General features: G+C 39.3%; 1 protein-coding gene across 3 annotated transcripts in view; it reads right to left on the bottom strand.

The window, feature by feature from the left end:
* The window catches only part of LOC149309707 (oxysterol-binding protein-related protein 10-like), an 80,887-nt gene that overhangs the window by 46,953 nt on the left and 18,565 nt on the right, over positions 1-15,369 (bottom strand). For all 3 annotated transcript variants that reach the window (XR_016281929.1, XM_089532888.1, XM_089532889.1), the window contains exons 3-5: positions 15,287-15,366; positions 7,271-7,459; positions 3,432-3,642 (exon numbers count right to left, since the gene is read on the bottom strand). Coding sequence is in view for 2 of the 3 variants with exons in the window: in XM_089532888.1 (XP_089389014.1) it covers positions 3,432-3,642; positions 7,271-7,459; positions 15,287-15,366 (480 nt within the window). In the remaining variant the exon portion in view is untranslated. The remainder of the gene's footprint in view (positions 1-3,431; positions 3,643-7,270; positions 7,460-15,286; positions 15,367-15,369) is intronic.

Raw genomic sequence — 15,369 nt, 5'->3', positions numbered from 1 at the left:
TCTGTGGAATGTGACTTTGACCCATGCCATCCTAGAATGTTTTCTGAAATGGGGGGGGGGGGGGGGACTAAAGTTATATGCAATGTCTGTTCTTTAATGTGTGTTGTAGTTATTCATTCTTAGGAAAATATTAGAATGCACAGGACATAGGTAAGATACCTGTCTTTCAAACATTTCTTTTTAAAACCTGGTTGTTTCCCTATATATGGCTAGGTCCACCTAGAGGGTTTATGAGGCATGCAGCACCACGATGTTAGGGAGGGACTGGACTGACCTCCCCTAGAAGGACATATGCAAGGGCAGCACTCTGGTGAACAATTAAGAAGGGCCTAGTGTTCAAGCAGATGGAACAGGTCAATTGTCCCCATGCCCTGTCAGCAGCCCTGAATAAGCCATTTTCTTGCCACCTCTATTTGTATAACATCTTACAGTACAGTATAAGTCATCTATATAGCTCCATATTTGGTTTTATTGGTATAAGCTCTGGATGGGGAGAGGGGAAGTATGTTTAATTAGGTTTATTTTATTTTTGAAATCAGGAAGGACAACACAATTTCTGTCTTTTATACAGTATGCAGGTGCCAACCAACAGTTTAGCTACTTATATTTCTTCCTAACTAGTATATTTAACACAAAGGCAGCAATAGCTAGAACAGCAAACACACATATATTTACAGCATGGTATTCAGTTTGAAAACCATTCACTTACTCTAAAAATTATCTTAACTATAATTTTTAATATAATCAAGGTTGGGAAAGCCCACTAAACTCTATCCTCAAAACTGCAGACGCTTGAGGAACTGGGCACCTGTGAATTTTCCAGACATGTGGCAATCACAGCAGCAGCCGCAGCAAAAAATCTGCTTCAAGTATTCAAGTATAGGCATAGAGAGACAAGCTGATCTTAAGTGTTTTTGTACAAAAATATACTTGAAGCAGTTTCCACTCCACTTCTGAAGAGAGGACAGGACTGTGTGACAACACGGAATTCTACTAACTCTTTCTGTTCACACTGGATGATTGTGATGAAACAGAAAGAATTCCAGAAGTAGCACTTCTCAGCTCCCAAGTTACCTTTTCAGGTAAGTTATTTCAGTTCTACCACACATCCTCTCATGGATCATTTAACTGAAACCTCTGTGGCATTGCCTTTAAGGGGAAGGGAAATCACAACAAATCATAATGAACATTACCATCACTGAATGCAGCCCATTTGTCTCCTCAAAGAATCACAGAAGACCTTCAACTTTTAAAAGGTTCTAACTACCAAATTAATTGATTCAGATTAGAAATAGGATTGTATTATTTTGATAAAACCTTGTATTCTGTCAGACAGTGGATTGGGATCATAACACTAGCTGGTCATCATTGCCTTTTCTGAAGTGATCCATGGAGTTAACTGGCTTGGCTCAAATTTTAAGACTCAGATGACAAATCACCTTACCTACAAGCTAGACAGAAACCTCCAGATCAGCATGTTCAATCATGTTGAAAACACACACACATCAACAAGAGCTATGTCTAACCAACTACAAACCTATTGTTAGACCACATAATGTCTTAAAACTGTTAATTATAAGAATATGTTCATAATTAAGTTAACCCTGAGAATTCAGGCACATAGATTTGACATCTGGTCAAATGTACAGATTCAGCATATTAGATAGTGAACCAAAGTATATCATCATGATGATTAAACATTACAAGATTAAACATTACAAGAACAAGCTGCCTGTTTATAACTATGATTCTTCAACTGGTCATCTGTGAACTCAAACATATGCATCATTCTGTACCAGCAGAGATCTTCAGAAGCTTCTAGAATAGTAGTTTCCAAACTTTGGTCCTCCAGATGTTTTGGACTTCAGTTCCCAGAATTCTTGGTTGTCGGCCAAGCTAGCTGGGGCTTCTAGTAGTTGAAATCCAAAATACCCGGAGGAGCAAAAGTTGGGAACCACCGTTCTACAGCAACACATATAAGCTATGCATTCCCACAAAAACCCAGTTTCAAATCTATCATCAGTAGACTTGGAGAAAGGGGTGGTATGAAGAGGGTGGGTTATGTGAGTTCACAGGTGACCATTCAAAAAACCACAGTGACAGGTAGACAACCTGTTCTTCACAGTCACTGTGACTCACACTTGTAAGAGAATAGCAAGTTAAATTCAGGAAAGACTGATGACACCAAATGTAGCATTGATTCAGCACAAAGTATCCAGTCTGTAATAAGACAGGAATGTAAATATTTGCAAACACATAGTCATGGACAGAGTCTTGGGAGTGGAATCCCCCTGAGATATGCCAAGGAGGTGGCCACTGCCTGAGTCAAGTGAACTTTGACCCCTTGCAGAACAGGTTTTCCAGCAAGGGAGTAGGTGAGGTGGATAGTGTTCACTACATAGTGGGAGAGATGCTGAGATGAAATGAGAACAAACAGATACTCACTGAAGCGGTCCATTCTGGGCTGCAAAAGCCACCGTCTGGAGGGCCTCTTCCCACTGATAAGCTTTAAGGCAGGAACCTCTGTTATGGTTCACTTGCTACATAAAAGTCTGGCAAAATGGGCACTATGTGGTCTCAAGTCAACTGTGTAGTCCTTACCTACACAATACATGTGATCAACTGATAATGGGATCTTTACCCCACAGCCTAGACACTTCTTAAATAAAGTATTTGTGACCATAAGCCCTTGAAGAGCAAAAAGTCATACCAAAAACACTGAGACTTCTTAATGATCCTACCATGATGGCACAAGGAAAAGAACTCTGTTTTGGCAAGAACACACAGCTTGGAAGGAGTTGCCACCAAAATGCAGCTCTAGAAGCTTCCAAAGATGTCAATTGCCTAAGCATGCTGAAAGAAATAGAATACTGAGTTCTTGAAAAATGAGAAGAACCTGTCTCTAGTGTTCTTAGGCAATGAGTAGAGTCACAATTGTGACTGACATGAATTATGTGGGAGGGGTCTTAAAGATTTAAATTGTTCAGCAGCCCACTGATCTCTACAGTGCATGTATGTGCACACCATGCGGAACCATGCTAAATGTGCTATTAAGGAGCTAAAGTGAGTATTTCCCTCAACAGGAAATATTAGAACAGCTGAAGCGTGTATAATGGAAAGACTGTGTTTTGTAACTGTTTTTCATATTTTACCAGCAATGGGAGCAGGGACAGAGAGGTGGAAAAGAAAAAGAGAGTGAACACAACCCACAGGATTATTCATCGCTGAGAATACAGCATAAAATCATTCATATTTTAAAATCAAGATTAAAAGCTCAGTGGGTTAGCTTATGACAAAAGAGACTTTACAGATACTCTACTGTCTCCATTCTTTATATTTTGGCTAAAGCCTCATGAAAGCTGCAAGTTGTCTTTAGGGAAACGGGCAAATACCCATATTCCTAAATTTTCCACACAAGAATCACTGCTCACCTGAAGGCAATGTCCTGTTACCATGTGTGCTCACTTGATTTATGCTTTGTTGTAGCAAATGCAGGCATTCTCCAAGGCAGCAGAGGGCAGCAGCAGAGGTAGCTTTTAATAGCAATAAGTCTTGATCCAAGGCAGAAAGAGGACCAGAACCTGGGAGAGATTCAATGGCTTGTACAAGATTCTTTTGTTGTCCCTCCACCTGGCTCATGATCTGCAAGTATATATATTTATATAATTAAAAGAATATACACATAAACTTGTTTCTACATTTTCCTTGATATATGTCATTTCAATTTCTCAAAACACTACTTAAAAGAATGGTATATCAAAACATGACCAAATAATGTCATTTATGTCCGTCCTGTCACATAATGGCACACAGCATAAGAGCATGGGAGAATGCCCACACTTTACTGCCATGTTCCACATGTCACCAAGGATTGCACTGTGCATACTACTAAGTACTAAGCAATAAAAACCAGGCTAAATTTAAGCTGTCTGGATGTTCCAAGGCTAAATCTAATTGCTAGTCCTGTCTAGAATTGACCCACTGATTGAACTGCTGAACAATTATGTCAACAGTTACATGAGTCCAAAAGATCCACCAGATCTAGTCTAGGTGAAACGAGCAACTATATTTAACTCACAACATACACTTTGAGATAGGCAACTTAAAGTCTTCTGAATTTAAACTTTATGACTTCAGCTGCTGCTTAGCTGAATATTCCTATAATCAAAAGTTTTGTGGTTTGAGTAGCAGAGCAAAGGGCAAGACTTCTGTAAATAAATAACTTGTCCAATCTGTAGTACAGTATGTACCAACCCTCAATCTATAGTGCATTACATGATACAACATAGTATCCTAAATCTATCTCAAAGCTTCCATTTAAAGTCTTCCCTCGATACTATGTTAATAATCAATAGCCTCATAAGTGCTCTGTCTCTTGTACCAACCCTTCAACTCTGTTTACTTTAGTTCTTCAGAAACATTCCAGATAAGACCCAATTCCATTAGCCAAAAATACCTACATATTTTTTTTCTCTTCAGCAGACAGACTGCATATTTATTCTAAATGCTTCATGATGGAACAGCTAGTCCTTTCTCATATTTGTTTCTCAAACACAAGTTTGAAAAGTCAGGAAGAAGTTTGGTTCAAACACAGTATTGAACATTCATCTGTCACAGGCATCAAGACATCCCTCCATTTCAGCCATTTGCCTAATGTTTAGGTTTACACTCATTTAGGGTTATGAATCTAATTATTGAAGGGAGAGAATTCAGTTTTTAACTGTAAAGTTTGAATAATCTCTGCATGTGTTTCTTTTTCAAAGCTTTTTAAAACTATGCCTAGACTTGAAAATGTAATACTTTGGGTGTTAAACCTCTAATCCTTTTGTAGTGACAAATCAAACTATGTAGAACATAAAACTAAAATCTTTTTTAAAAAACTAAAAGTTTATCTGGAAACCATTAGTGTTGAAACATGGCAAAGGTGCAAAATGTCCTTTACAGCATTAGTATAGGACAGTGATGGTAAACCTTTTACAGACTGAGTGCCCAAACTGCAACCCAGACTCCACTTATTTATTGCAAAGTGCCACATCCCTCTGGCTTTCTAGTAAGAAGCCCTGGGAATCTCTGTGCTAGGGTGAAAGCATGTGTGCCCAAAGAGAGGGCTCTGAGTGCCACCTCTGGCACGCGTGCCATAGGTTCGCCATCACTGGTATATGACAATCTTCCCCAACCTGGTCCCTCTAGATGTTTAGACAACAGTGTCTACCATTTCAGATCACTGGCCATATCTGGTGGGACATATGGGAGTTACAGTTCAAAACATCTAGAGAGCATCACACTGGGGGGGAGGGAGTGCTTTAGATACCAAAAGCTAGTAATACTGTTATTGTTTTATGGATCTAGGGTACAAAAGCACTAGCTGCCTACTATCTGTTTAAAACCAATTCTAGAAACCACAGTATGAATTAACATTAAAATTCTAACAGTGACTGTGCACAATATTAACAAACAGCCAATCAATCTACCTAATTCAACTAGATATGGTTTTTCTTTTCTTTTAAGAAACAAACTTAGTATAGATTACCCATTACTAACCATAGTAAGTGCTTTTATGGCATTTCCCTCCTTCACTGTCTGAACACCAAACCCTAAATCTTTATTTCATTGGTTTCAGCGATTGAGCCGTTACCGCAGTCTACAATCCAGTTCCATTTAATCCATTTTTCTCTGCTGATCTATGTCAAATGGGCTGAAAATGCTGAGTCCTTGAGCAAAACTGGAATGTAGTTAGGAGTGAATAAGTCTTCTATCCTCCTTCAACACACATCCACTCTGCTGTTGTACCTGCTCTTATCCATCAGCAATGAATACAACTCACTCCATAATGGTGTATTCAAATGAGGTGTCTAGAGAATAGTATCATCTTAAGCCAACACTGCCAAGTGAAAACATAAAACTTGCATCTCTCAGAGAGTGCTTTCAAATTGAAACAGACCTTTAGAAGGTTCGTTCCTAAACCTCTCATTTTCCCTACCTACTCTTTCTTGATCAAAGCTGTTAAAATCTTTCTGCTCACTGAAGAGTAGAATCCAATTGCAGCAGGTGCATTTAATGGCAGGGCTTTTTACCCACAACTTTCAGCCACCGAGAATATCCTGAACTTCAAATGCACAGGTTCATAAATATTTTCTCTCCAGCTTCCTTACTAGAACAGTACTTTCTTTTATCCTTCATTGCAAGAAGGAGACAATACCACCTCCACCACTCTGCCTCTGTGTGACTGAAGTTCTGGTAAACAATTTCCCCCCAATTGGAAGCTTCCAAGAAAAGACCACCAAAGTAATTCATGGAAGAGTTTCACCTTTAGGACTACATATTAACATCTATTTCCACCAAGAGCCAACTTGAAAAGGTTGTGTCTAATAGACGAGGAATGTTAATCAGTGGAGAAAATTCCCTTAGATTTTAATCTATCCCTTAAATCAATTTCAGCTAATTTCCTAAAGAGAAGCAAAGTACATACAGTGGGCCTTTGGTATCCACTGAGGTTTGGTTTCAGGACTCGCTGTGGAAACCAAAATTCGTGGATGCTCAAGTCCCATTATATACAGTGGTGTCGTAAAATGGTGTCTCTTATATAAAATGGCAAAATCAAAGTTCGCTTATTGGATTTTCTTTGTTTCTTTTTTGGGGGGAGGGGGAGAGAATATTTTCAAGTTATAAATAGTTGAATCAATGGATAAAAAAATCCATGGATATGAAGGGTTGACTGTATTATAGGAGGTCAGTTACTGTAACAGTTTATTAGTAAATATACACATAGCCGCTTTGAGTCCCTATATTGAGAGAAAGGTAGAATATAAGAAAATAAAAGAAATAATAAACAATAAATAAATAAATATTCATACACACTTTATATAATGATGCAGCAACAAAGGTTGAAATAGTTATCTTACATAACAAAAATATGTGTATGCTAGATGCTGTTACTGTTGTGTGCCTTCATGCCATTTCTGATTTATGGTAGCCTTAAAGCACACCTGTCACAGGTGTTTCTTGGCAAGATTTGTTGAAGGGAGTTTGCCTTTGCCCTCCTCTGAGGCTCAGAGAGTGTAACATGGCAAAGATCACCCAGTGGGTTTCCATAGGGGAGCAGGGATTCAAACCCTAGTCCCCAGTGTCATAGTTTAACACTCAAACCACTATACCATGCTGGCTCTTCACATGCTAGATGCCTCTAGTTTTACAATCTGGGATGGAAAAAAAAGAAAAACAACCCCTGAGTGGTGAACACAAAAAAAAATTTGCTCCCTACATCTCCTACCTCTCTGACTTCATGAAGCTGGCCAGGGCACTGGTTCTTGGCTCTTCGTGCTGCTGCAGGCGATTTGTGATGTGTAATGGTGACAACTGGTGGCCCACTCTGATTCAGGTTTTTCTGAAAACTCGGAGACGTGTTGATTGCTCCAAGGGGCAACAGAGATAAGCTTTTCATTCGTGAGGTTGGAGTGCTCTAGAGTAATCAGAGGTTTTAACAGTAAAATAAAGTGACAGTATGAGAATAATATTCTCACAAACAATGGTGAAATTTTTTGTCCTAGCGAAGACACCCAAAGCACTGTTGTTCATATTAAGGCTGTCTGTAATCTGTTCCTCCTTCTCCATCTCCAAACTCCACGCCTGAAATTTAACCACAAGCCATGCACCTGTTTAGGTTCTTTTTACACCAAAAACATGACCAATGCCTACTGAAGAAGGTTAGATAAGGTAGCTCCACAATAATTCAAAGAGGTGTTCTTTCCCACTTTCTTCCTAACCTGCATGGATTTCCAAAGCCAAGAGCAAGTATATGGGAACATGGAGGGAGTCAGTTCATTATTACCTTCATTTATTCCCATCATCTACTTATTGTTACCACACCTAACCTTCACCCTTTCTCTCTGCCTGTTCTAAAGATCATAAGGCTTTAGCACTTCTACCCAGATTAATTAATACCAATGCCTCTTTCATGATACATGACATTGCCACTATTACATCACCTACCCTAAGAGATTATTTATCCATCCAGTTAACTCATCCTCTTAAAACAGTAGTAATACTAGTAGTTGTAGCAGCAGCAACAGGGGTAATGCTTAACATTTACATAATGCTTTCAAATATTCTAAGTATTTCACATGCATCACTACCCTCTCAGCTGGTCAGGGCCAACAGGAGGGTAACCAAATAATGCATCGACAACAAAAAGATGTTTGTGAAAAAACACAAAAATAGAGAAGAAAAAATGAGCAACAGTCCTCACCCTAGAACAGTCCACTGAGGACAAAATACTTAATGATACAGAATTTTTCCTCTATTGGATGTATATGTGTGAAATAACCTATAAAAAGGGATGCCTGGAACACTGAGCTTTCAATGCTGCAAATAATTTCGTTGCAGGCCCAACAGTGTGATTCTAACAGGCCTAGTTAGCAGTCTTCTAGCTATATTTCTGAGGTAACCAAAGCTCTCAAGCAGTCTTCAAAGGAATCTCTAGGTAACACATTAGTGTATCCTGGAGGGTAACAGAACACGTGCCATGCTATAAAGATGACCTGAACCTATACTGAAAAAACTCATTCAGGGAACATCCCTAAATGTCAATCCTGTTCATCCAAGAGAGTTCAAATCTGTCTAAAACAGAGTGGCTGTCACTCAAATGAGCCAGCGATACCTTTCTCTAGTCCATACTGAGTTTACTGGCATTCATCCAGTCTGTTATCATATCCAAGGGCTGATTCAGCTTCCACTGTCTCACTTTAATTGGGACACAGAAATGACATCTCACCTCACATTTTCAGATAACCTCAGAAATTTCTCATAAAAATAAAGTCACAACAGGTGGGATAGGAAGAAGAACCAGGTATGAGAAAAGACAGTTCCCCATCAGATGCAAGTTGAAACCAGAGTGCCATCACACTCCATATATTTGTCATTGTTATGGCAAGTCACTCTCAGAAAGGGTTACAGAAGGCTCATCCATGTTTTCACACACTTGTCTAGATATGAAGACTTCACAGAGCCATCCAAGGATAAATTCCCTACAGTTAAATTAATCCTAAAAAAAGTATCTCCACATAGCAATCCCCTATTTTTTTTCATTTCTTTCACCAAGAGATCCAGATACTAGGTGATCACCAACCAAAGATAATCCATCTATAACCCATGGTCATCTATTTCACCAAGCCCAGCAGATGGGTTTCCGGTTATCCAATTCCATCCAGAGTAGCAGGCTCAGAACATATGCATGCACCCACAAGAAGCAATCCCAAGTGAAAGGACTTGATAATGCTCTCTAGATTTCTGGAACATGCATACATTTGTATATTTTAAGCATGTAAAATCTAGACACTGTACAAAAATACACAAAATGACAACTCCTACTCAAGAGGCATACTGTACCATCTAAATTTAGGGGGGTGGCAGAATTCAAAATAAAAGAATTAGAGAAAAGAGCTAAAGGCCATGAAAAAGTGTAGCATATATCCATTATTCTTTTTAAAGGGAAAGTAGTCAAATTAATTCAAAAAAGGTACAAAGATACAAGTCAGGAACAACACAAGGGGGTTTAGAAGCAACAGAGACCTAAAATACTAAGGTCTGATGACAGTACGTATGAGAACATAAACATACATGAAGATGAGCAATAGTCTCTTCAGCCAAGTATGAACGGATAATCAGTGGAGAGAAATAGTAAGCACTGAAATTATTGTATTTGCAGGCTAAAAAAAATGGTGGGTGGCAGAACACGAAACAGACACAAGAAGCTTAAAGTAAGAATAGAAAAGACCCACTAAAAGAGCATTACACTAATCCTTTTGTTCATAATAACAGAACAAACAAAAAGGAAAGGAAATTCAGCAACATTTGACAATTGAAAAATGACATGACTGGACTAATGATGAATCTTAGAAGCTAAAGAAGTAAAATGAACCCACACCAAGATCTCTACCTTCAGGAGGAGAAAAGATAGCATCAACAGACACAAAAGGAATGGGAAGACAGGAGCCTAGCAGAAAAACAAGAATCTATCTTTGAAATGAAAAAGATTTCAGCTTCAAAAAATGAGAACAGCCATATAGAAACAGCAAAAAGGTAAGATGAAAGATCAACAAAGGGAACAGATCAAAGGAAAAAAAGAAATGAATATTCTCATCTAGTTAGTGATAGCACCTGCTTATTTTGAAAGAAAATAAAAATTATTTGTTAATGAGAATACACCTCAGTAGTCCCTCTATGCACCACAGTCATTACAAGAAAACAAAGATAACAGGAGCCAAGAGTCCCTTTTCAGTTGGCCCCTTTCTCCCTCAACTGCCACAAGATTGCTTGTCTGGAGGTAAGGGTTTCAGTAGAAGGTTTCAGTATAATCAATGGACATACAACTCACAATGATTGTGACTGTTGTAGCCCTACCACAACTGCCACTGAACAGCTAAATAATGAGGACTCCCACCAAAAGGATGGGGCTTTAGGGCCACATGGGACATTTGAGGGCCTACTTGGTCCACTACTGAATACTCTAATCCAATGGTTCTCAATCTAGGCGCTTCCACATATTTCAAACTTCAATCTGCATCAGGCTTCATGGCCAACAGTCAGCGTATTATCAAAGCTGGAAGTCTGAAATGTAAAGGATGAAAGGTTAAAAACCAATGCTCACTTCTCTTCAGGAATAGTGAAATGTGGGTTCAGTTTAATAAGAAAACATTTTACTTATAAATACAATTGCAGAATAAGTATAGACTCAGTGATCAAGGCATATTAGAAAAAGTACACTTAAAGGACGAAAACAGCCATCAATATAGACTTGGAAGTCAATTTTACGTCAGTGTACGTGTTTATGTAGACTTGTCTTTTTGTGTTTGTAAATTCATGTTATATGTTTTTAAAGCAATAAAATATTAATTAAAAAAGGAATAGTGAAATGTGCAAAAGACATGGTGGTTGAGATAATGAGGTTGCAATCCAACACATCAAAGACCTGGGGGAAAGGCTCAGCTAACAAAATGGGAATGGCTGGGAACATCAAATGGCTCCTGTTTCTGTTTGGGACAAGATGTGAATGGCAGTGGTTTCACGAATTAAGATTTGGAAAGAGTTTTACTGATGGTGTCAGATACCCCAGGAAGACCCTAGACCAGGAACAGACAACTACAGAGTGTGGAAGGCAAGTCTGCTCTTGCAGCAGGCTACAACATCCACCAAAAACCAGAAAGCGACTGGAAATCACTTACAATTTGGAATTCTGGGGATCCCCAAAAGTCTGTGGGTTAGGAGGGGGGTATGTAACAATGCAGCCTATCACCCTTGAAAGGACCCAGAGAGAAGTAAGTTCAGCATTTTGGCCCATTCAGGAGCAGCCAAGGGTGATTTTCACCCAAAATGGGAAGGAGAGTGTGGCAAGGGATAAACCTGGAAGACGGCATGCAATGGGTTGAACTTTCTCTACCCTTGCACTAGATGGTATGAGCTGGAAAGAATAGGCAGTTTTAGGCCATGATGTAGACCCCCCCCCCCCCCCCGTTAAGGCAGCAAGAAAATGGGGTAGGAGATTATGGGAGGAAAGGTTGCACCTGAAAGAGATAAAGTTCTGCCGTATCACCAATGAGTACTTTTTGTTTGATTACAGCTACATGAGAACTATAGAAATGGTATAAGCTGCCTTGAGCAAAACCAGATACAAGTCTGGAAAATATACACATTTTATTTGTACTAGGAAATGCTAAAGCAAGAATGCACTGCATAATCCACAAGTGAGTTGCCTTGAAAGTAACCAAGGAGACCATCCCATTAAAATGCAGCCACAGACATAATGCCACTTTGCCGGTGAGGGAAGACCTAGAGATTTGGGAGAGCAACTAGAGATTGGGAGGAAGGTGGAAAAATAAGCAAACAACATAGCATGACAGCAAAGGCTTCTCTCATCAATTTATACCTTGATTTTCCTGTATGTTTGAAATCTGAAGCTACAGTTTCAGTACTGTGGTTTAATACAATATTTGAGTTGAGCTTATGTGAGAGAGGTGTGAATTGTGCCACCTTCGAGATGTTACTGGACTGTAGCTCCCAGCAGCTCTAGGCATGACAGCTAATGGGGAAAATGCTGGATTTACCATCCAACAACATCCAAAGTGCCACACGATTACCACCACTGTTATGTGACAATAAGTAATCTAATCAATAGCCATTTAAAGACCCCAAACTGTAACTAGACAAAATACCTCTTGAAAGACAGACAGACAGGAATCCTGTAAAACATGCATCTACAGACAATGAGGCAGATACGGCACAGTAAGATTTTCTAACAACATTGCTGTTTCAACAAAGAAAGAATTTTACCTATTCTAGGTTCTTAGTCCATGGAACCTAAATGATAACTATAGTCCCAAGGTTAAGAAATGCAATACCCTTTTCCAGTAAGGTATAAGATTTGAAGTGCACAGATAATCACCACTAATGCAACACAGCCTTGAGCAGAAATGCCCTAATGTTTAACACCCGGTAGGAATTTTGTACAATCTTATAAACAGCACAATCATGGTCCTCAGTGGCATTACTATGGGGATGCAGACTGAATCAGTGACATTATCAGAGGGAGTAAAACCCAAATGACTGTCTATGTCACCACACAACACAATTAAATGTGTCCTCCACACCCAGTATATAGTTTCCACATAAAAAACACAAAAGGGAACCATTTCCCCAGCAAATGTCCAGGTGGTTAATCCCCCTCAGGACTACTTCCAGTGCCAGCTTCTTTCTTTCCAAGGGAATTAGTCTCCTCTTTTCCCTCCTGCCTTTTCTCAATGGCTCTATCCAAACATGACTGCCACCAGCAATCCTCCTCTCTTCCTGGCTTTCCTCCTGTTAAGGGTCCCTGGCTTGAGGCAGCCAGAGGGCAGCCAGCATGGGAGGCTGCAGGGGGAAGAACGGCCTCTTCCTCCCTCCTGCGGCACGGCCACATGTACTCACCCAGTGGAACCTGGAGTCACTTCCATTTGTACCCGTAGCATCCCTTTCCTTTCTATTCAGCTGATCTGAGCTTGAGGAAACAGAAAGAGGACGAGGCACTGAACCATTCTGTCATTTCTCTCTCCCCATCTTTCAGGCCAAGGAGAAGCTTCTGCTCCCCCAGCATCCCCAACTCAGCTGTAGTGCATGCTCCCTACCCCACAAAGCAGGCTGCACTGTGCCATAAATTCTTAATAACTATCTTAATTCTCTTTCAGTGCAACACCTTCCTTCAGCTTGCACCATTTGTGGGAAAAGGGTGCAGGGAGGGTAAAGATCCTTCGAGACTCCCCACCTTCTCTCCTTCCACCCTTACTGATGAGTGGTTCCCACTTTTTCTTTTTCTAGTACAAAAACATTAAGAATTATGTATGGTCTGCTATGGGACAAGGTCCACAGGGCTGACACCATATGTTAACACAGTGGGTGACACTAACCGTTCAGACAGCACTATTTGTTCTTATGGTAGATGCATGCATAGATCTCAGCTCTGTGATTATGTTTAATGTCTTAATGCAGAGTCTTGATACCCAATAGACTGAATATTTGTGTAAACCATATACTCGAAAGGCACAGAATTATGACACTCTACTGCAATTCAGTAACAGGACTTCTAAAAATGCCATTAATATATCTCCTGCCGTGTTCAAGAACTCCTTGTTTTACCCCTGCACAAAAACTGGCAACGTCTCTCACATTTACAAGAAATGTTTGTTTATTTTAAGCAGAGAGCTTCACATCCTGAACCTCAGCAACTGAACTCCTCAAAAACAGATCACATTACAGGTTTTACAGTTAATCCCCCTTCCAGAAAACATCAGAACATCAGGTTGGAAGGATAATTAAAGTCCATATTAAATGAAAGTGGGTTGTTGTTGTTGTTTTAGACTGTAATACCTTTAAATGCATTTTATTTCATTGTGAGTTAGAAGGCAACACTCTTTTCCTCTTTGTATTTATATTGCCCTTTTCCTACTGAAAAGCTCTTGAAACTGAGGTTAACATCAGGGCTGGTGGGCAGATATTGCTTGAATGTACTACCAATACTCCAAACTCAAAATATTGTTAATCAATGTCTTACTTGAACCAATCTTCTTTTAAAATGCAAAACTGCAGTTCCCACCATCACAACAAACTTTTCTTAAATTATCTGTATTCAGACTTTTGGCAGTGCACCATATAAAGACAGACTTCTGTAAAACTGGATGAATACTAATTCATGCATGCAAAAAGTTATTTAGACTGCTATGAGCAAAGGTAAGTGGAGTAAGGTGGGTGGAAAAAAAACAGGAAAATGACAGAAGACTAAGAATACATTTTTGTCATGTGCTCTATGACACACAAGTTATCCTCTTCCCAAAACTGAAAGTTCAACAGTGCAGTCCTATATTTGTTCATTCAGAAGTAGGCTCCATGAAATTCCATTGGGGCTTACCGCCAGTTAAGTGGAAGGTAAGACCATGGCCCCAAAGTCTACTTCTTATGGTGCTAAACATAAGTAGTTTAACATTCTGTAGAAAATTAAATACATTTAATAAAAAGCACAGCAGGGACCTCAATTAATGAGGTTGCAACTATAGCCAGAATTCTTTGGAAAGAGTCCACAAGAGAAGCAGACAGACAGGACAGGCAATGAAGACTGAACGTAGGCCCCTGCTCCAGCTATATCTTCTATTCCCTGAAACATGGTCAATAACATATATTCCCTGGGATGGAAAAAGTCCCAGAGAGAGGTGGACAGAAGACAAACAAATATCACTTTGGCCACTGCTCTAGCTGGGCTGTCCTTCCTTTTATCAATGGGGTCTTTTATCATTCATTGACTTGCAGGACACATATTTATCAATCAATCAATAAAACAAAAATATTTCCAGATCATTTTATAAATACGTGATTTTTAATCCCAGCCTTTAAAGAGACATAATTCTCCCACTTTTCCATGTAGCAAAACTTCTTTGAAAGCAAAATTCTAATCAGTACAACTCATTTACCTTAAGAAACATACCAAAGCTGTTAAATTCTATATCAGAACCCTTCAAAATTCTCACCCTTCCTTCCCACCAGCTTGTCTTCTCCCCAACCCATGAAAACCTAACAAAAGCTGGTAATATCCAAAATTTAGAAAACAAGTAATACAGATTCTGTTGTTTTGCTCTATTTGAAAGCAGAAAAAATCATAAGCTAAAAATAATCATTCTTTTTTTACTGACTTAACCTTTCCAGCTAAGAACTAAGTGCTAATAAACTAAATCACATGGAAGAACACTATTTCTCTTCAATAATTATTTACCTTTGAATTATTTTCCGTATGGTACTTGGCACAAGATCGTAGCTGAGTCACCCAGTATTGTCTCTCCTTTGTATCACTAGCTA

The sequence above is a fragment of the Sceloporus occidentalis genome, unplaced genomic scaffold (genome assembly GCF_023333645.1).
Source record: "Sceloporus occidentalis isolate IW3139 unplaced genomic scaffold, rSceOcc1.0.p SCAF_7, whole genome shotgun sequence".
NCBI lineage: Eukaryota > Metazoa > Chordata > Lepidosauria > Squamata > Phrynosomatidae > Sceloporus > Sceloporus occidentalis.
The sequence above is the reverse complement of the archived record's forward strand: the minus strand, read 5'-3'. Positions and strand labels throughout refer to the sequence as shown.